Source organism: Solea solea, chromosome 9, assembly GCF_958295425.1.
Source record: "Solea solea chromosome 9, fSolSol10.1, whole genome shotgun sequence".
NCBI lineage: Eukaryota > Metazoa > Chordata > Actinopteri > Pleuronectiformes > Soleidae > Solea > Solea solea.
The window spans coordinates 25,315,190-25,338,513 of NC_081142.1; the positions used below are offsets into that span (position 1 = coordinate 25,315,190).

General features: G+C 39.4%; 1 protein-coding gene across 1 annotated transcript in view; it reads left to right on the forward strand.

Annotated features, from left to right (window-relative positions):
• The first annotated feature begins 2,200 nt into the window (after nt 1-2,200).
• The window catches only part of gmds (GDP-mannose 4,6-dehydratase), a 133,173-nt gene continuing 112,049 nt past the window's right edge, over nt 2,201-23,324 (forward strand). Inside the window, exons 1-4 of the mRNA XM_058638505.1 lie at nt 2,201-2,447; nt 16,998-17,042; nt 18,067-18,154; nt 19,191-19,300. Of these exons, the coding sequence (XP_058494488.1) occupies nt 2,337-2,447; nt 16,998-17,042; nt 18,067-18,154; nt 19,191-19,300 (354 nt within the window). The 5' untranslated portion in view covers nt 2,201-2,336. The remainder of the gene's footprint in view (nt 2,448-16,997; nt 17,043-18,066; nt 18,155-19,190; nt 19,301-23,324) is intronic.

Sequence of the window (23,324 nt, forward strand, 5' to 3'; positions counted from 1 at the left end):
TCAAAAACACATATTAACATGGATGGATAGATTTTCATCAGAATATCAGATTGACTCAAACTCTTGACAATTCAACTCAAAATGTGTTTATTCCTGTGTGGAGTTCCAGTTCTGGTGGATGTGAAGGCCATAGTACAACAATTTATATAATTCTCCTTTTAATTAGCCACGCCAGTGACTTGCGGTGAGGTTCATGACTGGTGAGGCACTGATGTATAAATATATGAGCCCAAAAGAGAAGCTTATATTTAAATTTTGACCTTAATTGACACATTAAGTTGTTTTAATTATGCTTTAATCAATTCCATACTGTTCAATAATATCATAGCAGGAAAAACAAACACATATTCATTAATATAAGGTCAAATTCCATTTTTAAATCTTTGGTAAAGTTTTCTTTTATGTAACAACAACAACAACAACAGCACTAGTATAGCGGTAGTAGTAGTAGTAATACAACAAATATTGACAGTGCACAAATGCATCGTTAATATCCGTCTAAAATTAAAAGTAAAAAATAATAATGCACTAACCATCAGTCAGGTCAAAACTTTTACATTAAAATCTAGTGCTGTCAGTTAAACGCATTATAAGCAAACCCATTTTAATTAAATCGAATTTTTTATTGCGAGAGTAAACGTTCTTTTTGGACTAGCAAACTTTGTAATTTTTTTCACATGCTGTTGCAACAACTAGTAATGTTAGAAAAACTACAACACAGGACCAGATCTATCTGGACCAGAAACAACTGGTCAAAATATGCAGGTGACAGAGATATTGTCTCAGTAAAAAAAAAAATAACATTTGCACAAAGCAAGCAGATCCACTTTTCTATGTTGAGAAGAACATTAAAATGAGAAAAAATAATGGGACAAAAAGAAATCAAGGGACATTAAGAATAGATAAAAATGTGTGATTAATTGCGAGTTAACTATGACATTAATGCGATTAAATATTTTAATTGTTTGACTATTAAAAACGAAATAATGCTTCAACGCCACCCCAAGTCTCTAACGACAGAGACGTCTGAGTCAGTGGATCAGGCACAGGTATCGCTGCTCTGTGCTGGACAAGAACGAACCAAGTGTCTGTTTAAGCAGAGCTGTTCACCTCCAACAACGTCGCTACCAAACTATAAATATGTCCGTTATGGCTAAATGTGTCTGATGAGGATAAAAAAGCGTGAGTATCAAATGGATTGTGGAAGCGCCGTTTATTTCTTTGAGAGAGTCAAGGTGGACAACACCTCAGAGGCAAGTCAAAGGAGAGAGGAAGAAATGTGGCCTTGGTTTCCAGAAATAGAAAGATCAGCAAAGCAGTCCTGTGTGGGTATTACCCGGTGTACTGTGAGTGTTTAGACTGAACTATGCACGTATTAGGTTAAAGGTGAAGAATTCTAAGGAATAAGTGTTATCGTCCATAACAATGTCATATCTTATTAAATAAAAAAAAAAAACTAACGATCTTAAAAGTTCAGTGACCCAGAAAAAGTTTTCAAGTTTTGACTTCACAGTTGTGTGTGTTTTGACCCCTGACATTCCTCCTCCTGTGTTTCAAAACAAGTCGATTTCAGAGCGTAGCATAACATCTTAGGTAACATCCATCCATCATCTACCGCTTTATCCTCGTGTGTGTGGGGGGGTGCTGGGCGGGACCCATTGACCTAATCCCCATATTGCATGTTTTTGGACTGTGGGATGAAGAAACCCAGAGAAAAACCCACACACACACACAGGGAGAACATGCAAACTCCATGCAGTAAGACCCTTGTTCCAATCGGGGCCCCACTGGTAACACTTGTGTAAAATCTCATTATTAAGGAATAAAAAGCCATTTTGAAAAAAGTCATTTTAAATGAGCTATTATGAAAAAAAAAAATACATTTTTGAAAATTAGAAATTATGAAAAGATTATATATCATGATAAGGGGAATTATTTCCCAATATTTTTCATAATAATTAAGTGAGATATTTCATAGTAATAAACTTATTGATTTATTGCATTTTTACACAACTGGCGCTTCATAGTTTTACACTACGATAGTAATCCTCTGACTGACTCGAGGCATGAAGGTGCACTTCCTCCTCCACCCTGCATATGTCGCTATAACAAACGAGATGCACAGTCCCCTCAGGCGCACTTCCTTCTTCCGTACACGCTCCTCAGCTGCCGCTCTTTGCTGTCTTCTCATTGGCTGCTCTGCGCGGCTGCTTCCGGCTACGTCTGGTACCTTTTGGTGTTTCAAAGCTCCAGAGGAGGCTCGTCGCTCCACAGTAACTGTCAGCACACACTCACTTTGTGTCGCATCACACTGGTAAACATACCGCCCGTTAGAAATGGCCCAGAGTACCGACACCGTTAAAGTTGGCGCCGGCGCCGGCGATAACGCGACGCTGAAGAACCAGGACGAGCCAAAGGTGGCACTCATCACCGGTATTACCGGACAGGTAACTTTCCATCCTCCTCATCCTCCTCATCCTCCTCATGTTCATTGTATGAACAACCTGTTCACACGCACTGTGGTAATGGTTCAATGTTGTTGAAGCTGCTGTTCGGGGGAATACGAATGATTGTTTTCTTGTCCCGGTGTTCTTACGGCGAAGGGATGTGTGTGTGTGTGTGTGTGTGTGTGTGTCATGAGATAACGCCTGAAGCAGGTGCAACACTGATATGTCGCTGGCACGGAATCCGATCTCTTCTATATTCCCTCAAACTCTGTTATATTCCCTCAAACCTGTTTTCTGTTTCAGAATCAGATAAGTTTCAGCTAAAAAAACAACAACCCTCGACTATGTCGTTAACAAACCATTTATTAACTCAGAAAATCTGCACTGCGTCATAGAGGGCGAGTCAGTTGTTCATCCAGTGTTAAATCATTAAATCTATAAAATGAAAAGTGTATTTTATGTGGTGACGTCACCTAAAATTGCTTGTGTTAAGTTGAAGACCTTTCACCCGAAAGCCCCTGAGGCTAAAAACTGTTCAATGACTTGTTTAGTTGAACAATGCAGGTCTGTTGGAGTCCATGTGTGAAAGAGTGTCGTGAGGGTTTCATTAATGGTAAGTGGTTTGTATTAATAAAGTGCTTTTTTCGTCTTGATGGCCACTCGTAGCTGCTTTACACCACAGTTTTGCCATTCATTCATTCATCCATTCACTCACAATTTCATTCAGTGCGGCCCTTTTCCCGATCACTCGTCTTTCAAACCCATTCACAGTATCAGTGTAAAGCAGCTTTGTGTGGTCATCAAGACTAGAAAAGCTCTATATAAATACAGAGCATTTACCATTAGGTATGAAGGATAGGCTTTATACTGTTTTCATGGATTCACTGAGGCATATTTGTTGACCATTGTTGTCTCTGTCAGGAAGGTGTTTGCCTGCGTGTGTCCATTTATAACTGAGAAAGTTGAGCACATGTTTTACTGCATGTGTAACTCTATGGTGATGAAACATATGGCCCAACAATAAAGTCATTAGAAGTGGAGATCAGGACACGGATCCAGATCAGGGCACGGATCCAGATCAGGACATGGATCTAGATCCTTGTTTGCAAAAAATTGTTTGCCTTGTGAGTTAAGGGAGTGTGCACTTATGGTGAACTGCACGGATGTTTGCACTCTCTGACTGCTCTCGCTGGCTCAGATCATTGTTGCAGTGCTTGTACAGAACTATGTCGTTTTAATGCCAAACATGTTTGACCAGTGTCTGAAATGGCATTTTACACTTAGCACATAGTCTTCATTTTTTATGGCAGTTGAGACTAGGGCTGAATGATTTTGAATAAATCGATAATTTTGACTTAAATTGCGATTGCGATATGAGAGGGAATGGTACTTTTTACATAATTCTCATTTTCAGTTAAAGAATAACATTTTAAAGGATTACTGTGTGAAATTTGTGCAGATCTGTGAGAAACAAAGATGCGTTTGTCAGTCTGTGTATATGATGAGTATAGACCAGGACAATATTATTTAATCTAAAATGTATGGGTGTCAAAATCTCAATTATCACAATCGCGACCTTAAGGGTGGGAAAAATACGGTGTTGTGGTTGTAGCCGTTGTAGCACAACTAAAACGTTAGCTCCTCCCACTAACCCGAAGCTGCTGCCAACTAATAGTGACCACGGCAACTGCGTATTTGGGAGACACACTGACTGAACTCCCTCCTGCAGGAACCACGCTACGAAATGCCAAGCATGTCGCATCTTACTACAAAGGTGTTTTCTTCAGTGTATGATAATGTCAAGGAAAATAGTTATTGGAAGTCTGAGCAGTGCAGATTTAGTGGCCTTAACAACAACTTGCTGGACCTTCAGAGCAACACGGAGCTTTTCCAGTTTTTCCAGAACGTTTCCAGTTTCCTGCTTATTGTTACATTCATATTATGATTAAATTATTTAAAGTGAAATGGCATCAGTGAAAACGAAACAAAGTATAGTTTTAAAAACGGAGATTTATTTATTTCTACATCCAAAAAAGCTGCACCCACCTCTTCTTGTAAATTTCTGATAGTTTGATTGTCAGTGTTTGGCATGTGCTCTGTGTGTATATTGTACATTTCTTTGTGTCCTTGTTGGTGGCCATGCTTTCAGTGAGAGCAAGTGTCCATGTCTCAAGCTTCCTGGTGGAAGTTCCTGGTACCTGGTGGCCGTGGTGCACAAGGGGACACAAAGGTCATTCAGTACCGACTCTGCATCAGTACCTTATAAAAACAAACAAACAAAAAAACTTATTTTCTGCACTGTAGATTAATACTGAGGACATCCAAACTATATTTACTGTAGTAAACCAGTAAGTTTGAAAGAAACCAGAAAATGTTTTATATTTTAGATAAATCAGAGTAGCCACCTTTTGCTTTAATGACAGCTTTAAACACTCTTGGCATCCTCTCAGTCAGCTTTATGAGGTATGGAATGGTTTTCCTATCGTCTTGAATGTAGAAATGTAGAAAAATGAAGAAAAACCATTAAATGAGGTGTCTCCAGACCTTTGACTGGTACTGTATACTGTATGGTCTAAAATCTAAAATTGAAATCATCCCTGAAATTTTGCTGCTACTGGCAGCTTGTAAAAAGGCTCAGTTTCCACCTGGGGAGCAATAGTTTTGACATATAATATGAAGTAGTAAATGTGGGTCTTAGTAATGTAGCTTAAAAAGAGTCATTAAGTAATAAATGCAGATGACCAAAAATAACTAAAGAAAACTAATGAATCTAGTGGATAAAGTTATAATTTGTCAGAAAATGAAAGTGTATATATGTATTGTTAAAATGTACTTGTGGTTATTGCGGCCTATCCACAAAGGAATTGATATTGATAGAGTGGGAGAATACTGAGCAATGTGGCAGATTTCTGTCACTATTACAATTTTACTCCTTACAGTATGGAACTGTTCATGCTTAATGACAATGGCTCATGTCTACAACAAAAAATGTATTTTTTTCTGTCATTACGTTGCTTGGAAAATATACAAATGTACATTTTAAAAATCATTAATGCTTCTTGCCAGGGCCGGACAATATATCCATATTATATCTATATCGTGACATGAGACATGAGATATTGTCTTAGATTTTGGATAACGTTATATCATGACAAGGTATCTGTGATGACTTTTCCTGGCTTTTAAGGATGTTGCATCGATAATGATCATAGTTATATAATAATGTACATATATATTGTGTAATACACTCAATATTATAAATTAAGAAAAGTGGAAATCGCCAAACTTTTATTGAAAAAAATCTCTCAATAACAATAACTTGTGTTATAGCAGAATTTGACCATATTCAAAGGTAATTTCATTATTTCTTTTTCTAACACGTACATTTCCTTCATTTAACGTTAAAAAGCCAAAGACATAAATAAGGTATTATATGAAAGAAATGTTATAACTTTATTTGAGGCTTGTAATACAGATATATATACAGATATATATATACATACAGCCTAAAACTATTGACATATTATTTATAAGCCATATCACACAGCCTCACTTTTTAAACTCAACAGAAATATTGATTGATTATTATTGAGATAGATATCGATATGGAATGATATGAACAAGTATATCGTGAACAGATTTGTTTCGTGCATCACCCAGCCCTGTTTTCCTACTTTGCTGATCATGTAAGTAATCTTCACTAACTGCTCAACATGTAAAGAAGGTCAACACTGTATACTGCAGTACAATCTCTCACTGCACGGTACAAAGAACCATTGATATAGCTTGTTAGCACTCCCACAGAGTTGAATGTTTGACCATAAAGAAAGGTGTGGGACCTTTTAATTGCTCTGTATCCTGCACTTGTATTGGAGCTGGTGCTGTTTAAACAGAGCTGGTGTCCTTGGGGCGTCTGGATATGCTGAATAAGTTTCACATAATGGATATTTCACGCCGGTCTCTTTTATTTTCAGTGGCTAGTGGAGAGCTTCATATTAGACCTTTGGTTTGTCACAAACTGGTACTGAGCAATATCCTGATTCATACCAAAAACTGCAATTCATTTTTTCATGATATGAGTCTTTCATATACTGTATACGCCGGTATATGAAGAAAGGAACGTGACACAGAAAAACCCTTGTTACACTGCTGCGCCACACATGATTCAGGCTTAGCTGAACAAGTAATTGCAGGAATGATCAGGAACTGTGCCTCTCTCTCGCCGCAGCACTCATTCATGCTCATGCTCATGCATAACAAATGTATTGTTGTATACTGTGAAAATTACCGCCGTGTAAAGTTTGTTTTTACCGTAATAACATTTTTGCTGTTTTGTGCTAATATTTTTTTGTTGCTGTGTTATCCACACATAACGGTGTTTTGTGAGCACTGAAATGCTAGTTTTTTGGAAACAGGTCCTAGAGTGAGGAAATCTCAAAACACAACCAATACATGATTTATGATGATGTCATAATCCCACCTCTCTCTTGCTCTTGCTCTTGCTCTTGCTTATCTTCGTCGCCCATCATCTTCCTCTTCTTGTGGTTGGAGATTGTTGGGTGTGTTCGCTTTATGATAACTTTTATTGTCTTTCCTTATTCGTCCTGGCTTTACTCTCCATGATTGTATACATTGTAATGTATACTTGCAAAAGCAAGGGACAGAGGTGGTGCTATGACATCATTGGTTTCCCAAGGCCTGTTGCATACATGGAAATGTCCCCTGAATGTGAGTCCGAGCCAAACAAAGCAGCTGAACAATGGGCAGAGGGAGTGTCAGTCTGCCACGTACTGGTTTGACTTGTGTCGACGTCACATTTTGAGTGAAGGAAAAATGCATAGGGAGAAATGACAGCTGTGGTTCAAGTAAAATGTAAATATATAGAAGAGAAATCCAATCCAAATAAGGTTTTCTGTCCTAAACATAATTACAATATTTAACTATCAGGTGGAATAAGATATTTCACTTCAGCAAAATAGATTAAATAGATATCTGCAAACATCCCCTGATATGATTAATGACTGAAGCAGTGGGCAGAATAGGCTGCTGCTACGTCCTTGACTTCTGTGCTTGCACTCTCTACAACAGTTGTTTATTAATTTTGTGCTGTGATATGAATATGAAAAATATGATGTTCATTTCACCATGGACGAAACAGGGAAAAATTGCAGATCCTTAATAGATATAGATACTAGATATGATCATTCAAACATTACCCTTGACTCAATAGAGAAGAAATGCTTTTTATGTATAAGATTTATAGATTTGGAAGTCCATCATGAAGATTATGTCAAAATAACGAACTGTAGGCAGCGTTTTCTGTGATGGTCCTGCACTTCCTGTGCCCACAGATCAGGCAGAAAGCATTTTAGTTATTTCCCCTTGCATTTGGAAATGTCTGGAAATGAGGACAAAGGTTTGGGTTTCAGGTACTACAGGCTCCTCCTGTTTGCCGACCCTCAGACATCATGAAGAAGATAATGGTCGGTATTAGCTTTGGTAAAAGGCACATGTAAACTGTTTCACATGTAGACAATAGGCCTAACTAATGCCATTCAGACTCCATTTAAATTGGAATTAACATCTGTCCTTGGAGATCTTGCCACAAATGGACAGTGTTTGGTATGACTGTTCACACATCAATAAAATTAGTTCTGGATGGGTCTCCTGTGACCACATGTGATCAGATACACACATACACACACACATTTCTCTTCACAAGAACATTGTAAAAGTCTGGTTTTAGTTGGACAAAAACAATAATTGTGTGTGTGTATATTACTGATGTTGTGGGGACCTAAACCTGTTTACACAGTCACATTATGGGGACTTGTCTTCTTTGTGGGGACAAAAATCAAGTCCCCATAATGTAAATGACTACATTTTAAGGTGAAGATATGTTTTAAGGTTAGGTTAGAGTTAGAGTTAGAGTTAGAGTTAGGATAAGGATTAGGATTAGGCCAGTAGTAATTGTGGTTAAGGTTAGAGTAAGTCTCCAGGAAATGAATGTAATTTAATGCAATGTCCTCTTAAGTCATGAATGTTGAACGTGTGTGTGTGGGTAGGTATAGAGTTCTGGTAGCTGACGTCACACAACCAAGTTAACACCCTCTGGCAGGATACTACACTGTTAACCTCTATAGATGTATAATATATAGATATATTATACTAGACAACACATGAATCAGACAACTCCTCTCTTTGCCGGCTGTTTTTATCATAAAGTGAAGATGGTGGAGGTGGATCGCTGCTATGAAACATGCTCACAGTGAGCGGAAGAAGACAGAGCGATGGGAACCCACAAGAAATTGATTTTGTTGTTAACTGTCTGTACCCTTCCAGTCACAACAATGATATCTTTAGCCGGGTCCACGATTTTCTTTCCCTTCAGGCTCTTGTAAACATTTAGTGACTCTCAGGAGTAAGATGAAGGGAAGTTAATCACGAAGTTGAAGATGTCAGGATACTGTAGGTCTGGAATAATGTGCTTTCCACCTGTTAACACACTGGTTATAAGCATGCCGGGCATTATAAGGCTCAGATATATTCAGTCTGTTAGTTTAAGCGATATATCGGTCAATCTCCGTGAATTTAAGTGGGCAGTGAACTCTGGTGGGTTGAATCCAGTCCCATTCTATTTTTGCTGCATCATAGGCTGCCGACATGGCGGTTCATCCAGTTCATCCAGGCATCCAGTCACGTGATGTCCGGAGCTATAGAGAGAGAAATTACTCAGGGAGAGTAAACTAAAAACTCTACTTGTTCCGCTGTTGCATGAAATGAGCTTTTAACCACTGGTAAAAAGAAAGTTCATGTTCACGCTCTAATGACCTGTTTGAAATTCACACTGACGCAGTACCGCTTAGGATCCAGCAGAGGGTGCTTGTAAGGTTTCCTACCATATCATATGAGAGTGACTGCACAAGAGGGACCTGTACAAACCGATTGACTTGAGCTGTAACTCTCTGTAAGCTGCCTCATTAATATTTGCGCGTTTTGAGTGTGTGTTCTCATCCATGGGTAACATTTTAAGACTTATATTTTGCAAATAATATCAAAAAATAGTCGGAGCTTCTTCCTGTTGGCAGTGATTTCTCATTCAGAGATTTCTCAATGTTTATTCTTAGCCTGGGTGAACCCAGCCAAGTCTGCCAATGATTTGATTTAGTGCTGTCAAAGGATTAAAATATTTAATCACATTAATGTCATAGTTAACTCGCAATTAAATGCACATTTGTATCTATTCTAAATGTCCCTTGATTTCTTTTTGTTCCATTATTTTTTCTCCTTTGAATGCTCTTATCAACATAGAAAAGTGGATCGGCTTGCTTTGTGCAAATGTTTTTTTTATTGAGACACCTGCATATTTAGAGTTATTCCTCTTATTGCGAGAGCCTCACAATAATAAGAGAGGCTGTGTATCAGCCTGCAGTGTGTGAATAAAGTGCCGTGGTTTAATGTGTTGTTGCCGTAACGAGCTAATCCGAGCTAAAGGAGCTAGTGGTCTTTGGTGGTCATTTTTATATCATTATTCTCATTTTCATTCAAAGCTTTATTTAAAATGTCAGTGATATATTTGTGCAGATCTGTGAGAAACAAAGATGTCCTCTTCAGTCTGCAGAATGAGATGTGTTTAGATCAGGACAATAATTAATGTAAAATGATATTTTGACACACATTTTGGATTTAACACATTTGAAAATTCCAGTAGGCTGTATTGCAATTTCGATAATATTTCAATTCATTGTTCAGCTCTACTGCCGTCATGAGACGTGTTGTTTGTTATGTCTTCCTTACCGCCGTCTCCATTTCCACTCCTGCTGTATTTGGTATCATTTGACCTCTTTGCAAAGATAATAAAATACACGGAGACAGTTCAGGTCCTAGTTCTGCTTGTTATAGTCTCAACTAACGATTATTTTCACAACAAAGTAATCTGTCGATTATTTTGTTTGATTAATCAAGTCATGTCTTGTTTTGTCCACAAACCAAAATAATCCCGTTTTTAATGACCTCTTTGTTTATATGGAGCAAAAGTGCAGTGGCATGTTTGTTGCAGCTGAATGTCCCTCACCTAACTCTTCCCTTACTAGTGTTTTGGAGAACCTTTGTAGCCTTTCACACTTAAGTTGATAAGTTGATTTATGTGTATCCACAACCACTGCAGTAAGTCAGGCTTGGATTAACCTGGCTCCTCCTGAATCCTTTGTTTCCACTCTGCTCATTGTAGTACACTGCGTTTCAGAGCTGCAACTAATGATTATTTTCATCATCGATGAATCTGTCGATTAATCGTTTGGTCCATAACATATCAGAAAACCTTAAAAATTGTTGAACGGTGTTCGTCAGAGCTGGAAATGATGACGTTCTCAAATGTCTTGTTTTGTCCACAAACCAAAATGATTCACTGTGAATGATTTCTTTGTGATCCAGAGCAAAGAAATGAAGAAAATACTCACATTTAAGAAGCTTAAACAATCGGAAATCTTGTTTTAATCATGAAAAAAGCTTCAAACCGATTAATTGATTATCAAAATAGTTGTCGATTTGATTTAGTAATCGATTAATAATCAATTAATTGTTTCAGCTCTACTGCGTTTATATTTTTAACTTTACACAGTAGCTAAATGTGATGTAAAGTTTGTTTGAGATTAGTATATTTTGTACATGGCTCCTGATACATACAAATAAAATAGATTAAATTCAAAATAAAAGGTAATGTACAAAAATATGTATGCCACTGTAATTAAACACTTCTATTTATTTATTTATTTATTCATTCATTCATTCATTCATTCATTCATATATATATGTAAACTTGTGTATGTATGTCCTTTTTGTGGTCACCTGAATATTTAGGTCCATAAACTTTATTGAATGTCGTCTCCCAAGTCAACAATATACAGAATAATCTCAGACTGTTGTGTTGGCCAATTAGTTTTTCTTTACGGCAATAATGAAACTGATACTTGGGTTCTTGATATTTTTACCATTACATTTTCTACCCTCTAGTCCTTGAACTTATCACCCTGACTGTCCCCCAGTCCTGAAAAGACGACGGTCGGAGGTCTTGAAAAGTCATTTTCAAAGTCTCACATTCCTTTGTCGAAAGCTCCTTCTCCCCCTTGCCTTCTTTATCAGAAAAAATAACAGTGTTAATTCATTTTTATTCTGCTGGTCATGGTGTTACTGCTGAACATGGAGAGCTCATGTAGAGGGCAGGCATCTGGATAGACTATCACAGAAGCCACTAACCAGGGCCAGCGGGGTCACTGTGATGCCATAAATCGCCTGGCTAACTACTGTTCATAAATTTCAGGGCAGCATGCTGCTCAGTCTGAATACCTTTGACTGATGTCTCAGTGTGAAGTATTGGGGTGAGAGGGTGTGAGTTATGGGAGACCACCTGACTGCCAAGACAGAGCCGCAGAGCCAGGCAGGGGCTCTGGCCGATGTTGCTGTTTTACGAGCTGGGGTTATGAAGGGGACAGGTTCAACCTCGGTGTTTGACAGCGCACACTTTACGTTGGCTTAGAGGTTTGTATTTTTTTCTGCAGCTCAACCTCTGGTTGGGAAAACACCACTGCACTGTGAATGTGATCCCTGAAGCCGTTTGATGTTCATCTAATAAGCCTCTATTCTTCATCCTTACACTTGCCCGGTTTCACTGACTCCGCTGTAGCAGCACGGGATAGGTCTGAACATGAGCCGACGATAAATACGATACAACAAAGAAAGCGTGCACATAATGGCTGCTTATAACTCCTTTTTAGGATGAGCCGTCCTTTGACTGAAGTCTGGCAACCGGTAGGAAGTCGGGAAGAGATGTAAAGTTCAGACACAGTTGATGCTTAGAAAGGGTGAATATTGATGTACAGTATGTGTCGATGGGAAGATTGATGCGTGAGCATGTGCGGGCGCGATACAAGACCATCAATAGAGCAGCTCTGGGTGGACGTTATTTTGGAAAGAAGTCAAGTTTCACTAGTTATTACATGTGTGCATCTGTTTGACTTAAGTGACACCATAACCAAAGAACCAGTCTGACAGTGAGTTCAAGTTAGTGTGACCAATCATTTCTCTCTCCACAGTAGTGATGTTAATGAGTAACCTTCAGTAGATCAATTGCCATTAAGACTTTAACTGATTCAAATGCTATTAATTCATTAAGCCAAAGTGAAAAAGTGATGTTTCTTCAGGTTGTCCAGGTAATATCTGTGTGTCCCAGTAGGGCCGCAACTGTTAATCGATTATTCATCAATTTCTAATGAATCCTCAAGTATTATGGTAATTGATTAATTGATTTTTTAATTTTTTTTATTTTTCTTAAATGTGAATAGTTCCTTTCATCATCATTAAAACATAATCATTTTGGGTTATATATATTATATTTTCGAGTTTCGGGAAACTGCGAACTAATTGATGAATTTTGATTATGATAATGAAATAGTTGCAGCCCTGTTGTCTAAGAATGTTATCTGCAGCTTGTGTCCAGAGCTTTACCAGCAGGGGGAACTAAAGCCACAGTGCTGGAGTTTTTCCAGCGCTGTGGCTTCCTCTGCTCTTCCTCTGCCGCTGTAGACATGATTATCATGATGTGTTGATGGTCCTGATAGTTATTGTGTGTATGCTTAAACGATAAGATTCACACAATGCTGTTTCAGAAATTAGATTTAGTTTTTTCTTCAGTGATGGTGATATTGGTTGTTTTTTTAATGTTAAATATTTTTCAGTTATTTTCGACCTGCTTTTTTTTGCCCTTTCCTATTTAATTTAATTTTCATAATACTGAATACTGACACCTGTACCTGTCTGCAGTGAGGTATTTCAGTCTTGTTGCTCCAGCACATGATCCCTGGCTGCTTCAACATGCAAATATATGTCACTTTCATGTCCGTGGACCAGCCTTCTTGAGGCTCATATTTGGTGCAGCTATACAGAATGAGTCTTTGGGGAGTTTGTGGTATGGTATTGACTTGGCAGGACATGTAGGTCTGCGTGCATGCTTGCATGCATGTGCATGCGTCTGTTCTCCTACCAAGCGCCCAACTCCCCATAACAGGAAATGGTGAGGTGAGGCCAGGGTTTATGGGCTAACACAGTCTCAAAGGAGCCTCTTGTTTTGAAACAGAGCTGTTTCTCTTCAGGCTACTTTTCCATATTGGTCTGGCATGGAACACTTTGACCCTGGCACAGGGGCAGGAAAACATGACACCAGCTGGGGCTTTGAACGCCATGGGGATGAGCAAGGGGCACTCAATGCCACCCCTGCCCCTCGCTCCTCTCAGGGTTAAGTAGAACAGGTTGCAGTGCAAGTTGACCAAAACCATATTTGCAGAAAATTGTACAGTTATTATAGACTCTGATATTAAACAATCAAGATGTGATGTCAGCTTTAATTTGAGGCATTGAACAAAATAGTTGCATTAACCGTTTAGAAATCATAAGCACTTTTATACATTACTGACCATTTTCAGGGGCTCAGAAATAATGGGACACAATCAAACCTCGACAAAGGCTTAATTTAATACGTGCAGCCCATTGGGCTCATGCAAAAATGACTAACTCATTCTAAATCTACTTGGTTGAAAATCCTTTGCAGTCAGTGACTGCCTGACGTCTGAAACCCATGGACAGTTTCCTCCCTGGAGAGGCTTTGCCCTCATTTGCTGCTTGTTTGCAGGCATTTCTACCTCAGTAACTGAAAAGCATGAAATCAGTTGACTGACTTGGCCACTGAAGAACATTCCATTTCATTACCTTCTTGCGTTGCTTTTGCAAAATGTTTTGGGTCTTTATGCCGAAACTTTATGCAGCATTTAGCTGAATCCGAGCAGAGAGGATTATAATCCTGTACACTTCAGAAGTCATCGTGCTACTTCTATCAGCAGTCGCGTCATCAATAAACACAACTGAGTCTGGTCCACTGGCAACCAAACATGCATGCATGCATACACTGATGATGTGATAGGCTTTGGATCATCATCAGCTGTCCCTTTCCTTCTCCACACTTTTCTCCTCCCATCATTCTGGTACTAGTTCATCTTTGTTTCATGTTTTCCATTTTCCAGAGCTTTTTAGATATTTTAGAGCAAATTCTAATCTAGCCTTCCTGAGTGTTATTTCCATTCATGAAGGCATCTCCTGATTGTGGACTTTGACAATGACACACCTACCTCCTCTAGTGTGTTCTTGACTTGGCTGGATGTTCCTGGGTTAGAAATACAAAAAAAAACACTTGACACAAACAGAAGATAAGCGCCCAAACATTTTAGTGCAATACAAGGGGTGTTTGCCGGCAGCGAAGGTGTCGATGTCGAACCGGAGGACACGTCTAAAGCTACGTAGCCTACTGGCCTACAGCTGTAACTGCAAGCACTCACAGACGATAACATGGGGAAGAAGTGACAACCTTCCATGTGTCTTTTCATGCCTCGCAGGTTAAATGATGACAAAGTCAGCTTTAGTTTCTGATCATTTCTGATGCAACAACAGTGTACAATGAAGTCAGATGTAGCCTAAACATTAGTCTCTCACATGATATAGTTTTCTCCAAATATGAACCCGAAGCGCCACCTTGTGGTGCAATCTTTATTCGTTTATCTGAGATTTTGAAAAGGTTAGACTCATAATGTTTGGCTAAACCTTTGAACACATAAAAGAACATTGACTTTATAATTTTGGTCTGTTTTATAGAACATATAGAATTTATCTGGGTTGTCATATGAAGCGCTGTTGTCTTAATTGTGCACATTTGTCAACATGGTATCATGTTTTCCACATGCTGTACACATATAATGCAACAAACACATTTTTTAATGAATTTATTTACACTTCATCATGTTTTGTTATTTGTGTAAAGAACAAACGTTCATTCCAAAATAATGATCTATGATTTTAATCCACTTTTAAATTAAGAAAAGTAATCAAATGTAATGAGTTATATTACTTTGAGAAAGTCATTGAAATAGAGTACACTACTATTACATTTCCAACAGGGTAATTTGTCATTGTAACCAACTACATTTCCAAAGTAATCTTCCCAACACTGCTGGTCAGTCCATGTTCCATGTTGGTAGTGACTGGAAGAGTAGGATCAGAAACTATTTATCTTTGAAAACCACACATTCGACCATTAAATTAACTCTGTTTGGCAAAATATATCTTTATTATCATTTTACTGCACCTTCTTTTAACTTCAGTGGAAGATGTCCACAAGATACTTAAATGCAACCTAATGAAAGTCAAATATAAGGAGTTATGGTTATAGTTGCTTCATTTGGTGTGAACATGCGTTTGTTGACTACAGTGTACTCCTTGGCCTCTCTGTTTCTTCAGACTTCCAGCCTTACTTTCTTTGTTATGCTCCCTGAACTTCAACCTCACTGTTACCCCCACAAGTGGACAGGAAGCATGTGGCTGTTTCTCTCTCTCTCTGTGTGTGTGTGTGTGTGTGTGTGTGTGTGTGTGTGGACATAAGCAAGGACTTGGGCAATGAATGCCAAGACTGGTTTGGAATTTTCCAGAGTGTTCCAGAATGTGTGGTTGGAAAGTCTGAGCAAGGAAAAATGATGAAGAGTAACATGGATGAAAGGAACAAGACCTTATTGACGGGGCTCTCTCTCTCTCTCTCCCTCTCCCTCTCTCAAGCATGCACACACACACACACACACACTATGTGGTGCTTTTGAGCAAGATATACAAATAATAATAATATTAAATAAACGCTTACAAAGTGCTTAACCGTCAAATCAAGCCTAAACAAACATTACAAGGCATCTTCCCTGGTGAGGCACGGAAAGAAAGAATCCCAACAGCTCACATGATTAGCAAACATTAGCCGAGAGAAGAAAATAACAAACTTCCTTTGACAGAACCAGACTCAAAGATGTGGAGCATCTGCCTCGACTGGTCGGGGTGAGAGGACAGCAGGGGACAGGCGAGGTGGGGGACAGGAAAGGGAGAGAAAAAGAGAGAAGTAGATACAGAGATGACATACTGTAATAATAACAACTATCAAACTGTCAAAGGGATAAGTATTCAGAAGTTGTTTGAATTGCTCAAGGGTCTGGGCAGCTCAGTCCTAAAATCAACAAGGAGCCAGTGTAACAGTGTTCTCCATCAAAAAGTGAGCAGCTACATTTTGGACAACCAGGAAGCGTAAAAAAGACGACTAATCCAGACCAACATAGAGGGAATTACACTAGTCCACATGTATTAATGAACTCCTCAAAGTCTGTCAAGGGAAGGTAGGCCTGCACCTCACTACTGAGCTTATCAGTTTGTTTGAAGGTGCTGTCTACAAAATACAAATACAAAAGAATTAGACCATATTTAAAGGCAATTTAATTGTTTCTAACACATGTAAAAAAAGATCCTTCATTTAACATCAAAAAGCCAAAGAAATACAACAAAGCAGTAGATGAGTTCTTTGGTAATCAGTCCAGGGATGAAAGTCTTATTCACAATGACTTACGCAGACATTTTGACACTAGTGCTTTATGTTGCCTTTTTAAACGGATTAAGTCATGTTGTCTCCTCTCATTTCAGGATGGTTCCTACCTTGCGGAGTTCCTGATTGCTAAAGGCTATATGGTAAGAACGACACCCAGAGTTACTGAAACACAAACCTTCACTTGTACACACACACACACACACCACATTCCCATGATTAGCAGTTCACAGCAGTCATGATAGTCACATCTCTCCCTGATAAGACCCTTCATGTTGCTCTGAGCTTGTTAAACCTTACCCTCGATCTCCAGGCCAGTTGCTGTTATCATGAAGCTGCACGAGCGAGTGAACCGACTTTCACCTGATGCTCCGTGTTTTTTCAGGACCACTGAGTGTGAGGTTTCACATCACTGACAACCGGACGGACATTTAGATGTGCATGCTACTAACCTCATGTAACCTAGCACCTCATCCTACAAAAGTGGCCTTAACAAAAACACAGCAGGCCTGTTTGGTCTGTACATACACACACAAGCTTGTGCTGTGCCATAGCGCCCTCTGCTGGACAATACAGTAATTACTTCAGATGGCCTGATGCTCTGCTAGGCTGACGCTACCCCCAGCCCTAGTACTTGTGTCAGTACTCAGTATTGACCAGTATTAAAATGTAGTACACTGTCCTCACAGTGTGTAGCAAACAAAAACAAGCAGAGGTGAAGTGGACTGGGGTCCCTGCTAGGGACGTAGATGTGGAGGGAGTGTGGTGAAGGGTGAGCAGTGAATAAAGGAAGTGAGGTCAGGGCACAATGTCCTCCCACTAATGGACTCCCCTTGGATCAGGTCCTGTTATCTTCTCTGAGCAGAGTTTCCTCACCCACACACACACACACACACACACACACACACACAGATTAAACACACAGTCAGCTCTTGTTGAGTCAACATTTTTTAATGCAAAACATGCTATGCAGTGTAGTATAGTTTAATATCTTCTGTGCAATTCCTGGCAATGTCTTTTTGAATTGTGTCTGAAAGTAGATCTTGTATGTTATCAACAAGCTGTTTAACTCGTACAACATGTATATGTATATGATATACATGTTTTGTACTTTAAAGGGATGTTTTTTTTTTAAACTGCATACATTTTACTTCTATTTTCTTTCAGGTTCATGGTATAATGCGTCGTTCCAGTTCCTTCAACACTGGTCGCATTGAGCATCTTTACCAGAACCGTCAAGCACACTCTGCAGGCAGTAAGTGTTCTGCTTCAAATCCAAAATGCATCTTTCAGGACCTTTCTGACTTTAAGCTGATCTTGATTGAGGATATTGTGATTTTTATTTCTAAGTATCTTCTGCAAAATGTCATTTCAACTGAAGATGTTGTGTCACTTGTATTTATTCTTGATTATTAGTTCATACTATTAATCAAACCACTTTAATTCTCTAAACATTGCAGCTGCTAACAGTTACTCTTGCTGATCAGTAACCTGTAATCTCATTGTTAGGGCATTCGTTTTATAATCATAAAAACACTTACATATAAGCAGTCTGAGCTTATATAAAGGTGTAGGACAACATATATGGAAATCTTAGTACAAGTACACTTTATACACGTGCACACAAAATACAACTGCAACTACTGATTATTTTCATAATCAATTAATGTATTGATTACTTTCTGTATTAATTATTATTGGAGTAAACATTCGGCCATAAAATGTCCGAACATTCTGAATAATGTCTATCAGTGTTTGTCAAACCTGGAAATGATGATGTTCTCAAATGTCCTAAAATGATTGAGTTTTAAGGATTTCTTTGTTCTATGGAGCAAAGAAACCAGAAAATATTCACATTTAATAAGCTCAAAAAAATCAGAGAAGCTTGTTTTAATTATTAAAAAAAAGGTTTAAACTGAAAATAGTTGATTAATTTTGTAATTCAGTAATAATTATTTGTTATTATATATATATATATATATATATATATATGTTTGCACAGTGTGTATATCAGCCATGATCCACCTCTATTAATTACTCCATATATGGGCCCAAATGAACTGATTTAGACAGATAATAGGATAGCCGATTATTTATAGTATTTTTGCATGTTCATTTTATGCCATTAAATAAAATAAAGTTTTTAATGGAAATGAATTGGGTGAATCATTAACACCCCTAGTTACTGTAGAATTATTCTGCTATAAAATCTGAAAATGAACGTCTGTGTTAGGATTGAAGAGAGTCCGTTGTTGCTCGGAGATGAATCAGTAACTTTATGCCTCTGACAGATATGGTGCTTCATTACGGCGACCTGACTGACAGCACGTGTCTGGTGAAAATCATCAACGAGGTCAAACCTACGGAGATCTACAACCTGGGAGCCCAGAGCCACGTCAAGGTAGTGTGCTGCCACAGACCGTAACAGACCCAAAACTACAAAACAGCTTCCCTGCACAGTTCACTTCACTCCTTTTCCCTTAGATCACTGCATGTGTTTTGAAGAGTGAGACAAAACAAAAGATGTGCTGGAATGTGTGTTTTGCCATTTTAAGTGTTGCTGGGTTTCCATAGGTCCTTGAAATCCTTGAAAGTTAGCAAATAATAAAAAAAAAAAATTGAAGGCCCTTGAGCGTTTTTGAAGATAGTCATGGGTTCCGGGCAAGAAAAAAAAAGTTTGGTTGATAGCGAGGCGACTGTCTCCCACTGCCGACGTGCCCTTGTGCGTTACGACCTCACCTACTCGTCATCAAGCAATGTGCCCTGCATTGCTTGATGTACGTAGAATTATAACTAATAATACTAACTAGTTGTGTTTTTTTTTTTTTATCTATAATAAATCATAGCTAATATATGTTGTAGGTCCTTCAGTAGTTGTTCCCTTGTGAGGCAAATGTATAATCCTGGTCAGTCTAAAGCTGTATTAAATACTATTGCTAATAACGTGTTATTATACACACTGAGCTAGTTTTAAGGTCGGCGCACAGAGAAAGCGTTAGTGTTTATTCGTTGCCAGTAGGAAGCCAATCAAACCAAAATATAGATGCTGCACAGGCGAGAGCAGATTATTCCAGAGAGTTTGCGTCTTCCTGATTCTAATGAAATGTGTTAAAGGTCATACACGTGTCATCTTGAGGGCTGATCATCACAATCAGAGGCAGCGTCAGGCTGTGTACATGCCTGTATTGATGTTGCCCCCATGTGGCCAAATATATTCAAAGAAATCCCTTTAATCTATCTCACCACAGACTCCAGGGCTGCCGTCGCGTCAAAACACTTCTCTGACTTTATCTCCACTGGTGAGCAGAGCTTGTGAGGATGATAGATTGTGGATGATCCCGTTCACACCGTGTGTAGTCATTTGGTTCTCTCTTCAAATAAAACGTATTTGAAAATGAATATTACCCACCATCATAGCAGACCGTGTGACTCGTCTGAGCTTCGGTCGCTTTGAGAGTTATTTCCATGTCCATGAAACATGCGGTGACTCTGTCAGTGATGGTCACACGGCTAAGAACCGTGCACCTTACCTGACGAGCAGCTGTGAACCCCGCGATGAGGAGGCAACAAATACATAACGCTCGCCTGCTCTGACCTAAACTCGGCTGGTTTGCCAGGGTGCAGTGTTGGCAGGCGTCCCCTCAGGTTGTCGTCTGATAATTCATTTCAGATGTCTTTATTTGTCCTTTTTCAGTTTGTTGATGGAAAGCCAAAAACTTTTGAGATGGTCAGGAGTGGTGACCTCTGTGGGTGTTTCTGACCGAACGTGAGATAGTTGTGACTCAGAAAACTTTTATTGTTCGTTTGTTGGCAGAGGAAAGAGGGCGGGGCTTGAGTCGCCACGTTTTAACACGTGTATTAAAAATAAAAATTAAAATTACACATTTGAACAGGAATTACAACATACGATTATTATTGATTTTTTTAATACTCAAATTATATTCGACTCCCGAAGTTCGTTCCAACAGCCCTAATCTGAACTTCATGAGGGCTTCACCTGCTAATGATTAATAGAATGAAATGACTTCTAACACATGCAGAATGCAACATGTAATCTACTTAAACTCCATGTCTCTTTGTTTTTCACTATTCTTCACTACTGTTGCATCTGAATATCCACTCTAAGTCCGGACTCTTGATCTTCCTCCGTATGAAACTCATTGGATGGCAGTTTTAACTGTGTGTGAGAACCAGAGACTGCTTACGTTCAGCACTGACTGCTGCTGGGAACAGTCACCAGTTAAAACGGGAACTCTCAGTTCTGGGAAGTGAGTAGTTTGTGTGCGGAGGATGCTGTTGCTGATGAGACGGGAAGTCATGTTTTCTTGGATGGTTCGGTCTGTGCCACAGTGTCTCTTTTGTCTCGGAGTTCTGTGATGATCCCAGGAGATCCTGCTGCACCACCCTCTCCTCCCCCAGCTCCTCCAGACTGGGATCTGACACACATCCTCCAGACACCACTGATGCTGCTTTGCCATGGTGGTTTTGGGTGGGATGTGGAGCCAATAGCTTAGTCAGATCGTAGATAATGAGGTCAATTTAATGTGTATAGACACTGGCTCTCATAGTAGCAGTTTTCTTAACAAAGTCTAGTATAACGTTATCATCATTTCAATTCAGTTTTATTCCAATCCAAGCAAGCTGGCTCCCATATCACCAGGGTTTGATAGAAGATGTGAGATGTGAACACATACATGGGCTGTGTGAATGCGAGTGTGAATGGGTGAATGTTAAAAACTGTAGTGTAAATGATCAGACTGTATAAATACATTTAACCCCTCCTTATTACACACCAGTAGTGAACACACAAAGCGTGTGCAGGAGCTGTGGTTAGCACGCATCTGTGCCCGGGGATTAAAGGGACAGTCCCACTCGTCCCCACTCACATAGACATTTACAAACACAGATTACAGCTTATGATACAGTTAAGAAAAGTAAATTTGAATCATAACTGACTGCAAAATTATTCCTGTCATGTTCCAAACCCTTAAAAGTCAGAGAAGAAACTTTAATCTCAGTCTGCCGAGTCGTTGTGACAACTATGCTCGTCAGCGTGTCCAAATAGTCGTGATGATCATCCACAGAGGAGGAAAGAGAGGCGGTGACAACGGTAGAGAGTGTGAGAAGAACGATGACTCCTCTCTCCACGTCCTCTGTGGTCAGAAACCTGTGAATCTGCCCCCACCTCCCACGTAGAGGGTTATCCAGAGTGACCAAAAGCCCCGTGTGCAAGACTCTGCTGTGTCGATTTGTTGGTAGAGCAGTAATCCAGGCTCTGGTCGCTCTTTACCACATGCTGATCCTGTCTGTACCTCCACAGAGGAAAAGTCCACTCACCATCACACCGACTCCTCTCTGGTCATCAGCTGTCAGCTCTGCTGACGTAAGCATGTTCTTCTCACTCACCTTAGGAGCTGGTGTCAGAGTAATGGTTTCTGGGGCTGGGCAAACATAGAGCAATAGTAAAGAACTGTCAGAGGCTGAAGAACACAAGGATTAGAAGTTTTATTTTGTCGATTAAGAAACAAGGACAGAGCGTAGCATACATACATCACCTAACTCTCATCACGACCACAAACAAACACAGACTACACCAACTTACCGAGCTCCGGTAGCTGATGTCACACAACCGAGGTAACGCCCCCTCTGTAAAGTCCCGGTTGACTGGTCGATTAATCAGTCGATACGTTCTGGTCCGACTCAAATTCTGATAAGTCGACTTTTTGCCGTGTTAATTTCATGCAGTCTATGGTTAATTTGATTTCATCTGGAGGAATGTACCAAGTGATAATGGGGGTGTTTTCAGAGCACCCCTGTTCAACAGATCACAGCGTGTCTTCAGAGAACACCCCCCTTGTATTCAGTATTTTGGATTAGCCCAACCCACAGGAGACAGAAAGATTAAAGAATGTTTATTTTGAGCTACAGTCAGTCGTCCTCTAACATCCATGTCAAAGACATCGTCAGTGTGGCAGCATTTTACAAAAAAAGATCAGTTTTCAGCAACAGTTTTCATATCACAGCTCCACTACAAACATATCATATAAAAACAGTAAGCTAAGTTGTCTTTGTTATGTTGCTCCGTCTGTTTTGAGTACATGATCATATCTGAATTAGCATATTTCATGTTTTAGTCTAATAATCATTGATTCGTTTTATAACTGCAGGCGCAATCGCCCGCAACAACGGCAGCGATCTATTTATATGTTCAACCAAAGAATCAACCATTCTGTGAAAAGCACCTGGGGGTATTGTCAAGATCAGCGTGAGTGTGTGGGCGCTGGTTTCCGCTGTAGGACGTCATCAATGAGAACAGAGTGAATGTTGCAGGGGTGGAAGTGGACAGGGAATTGTGGATGGTCAGTGTAAGGCCAGAGAGGCGGCCAGCTGCAGTATCACAAGAGCCACAGAGGCAGTTTAACAAT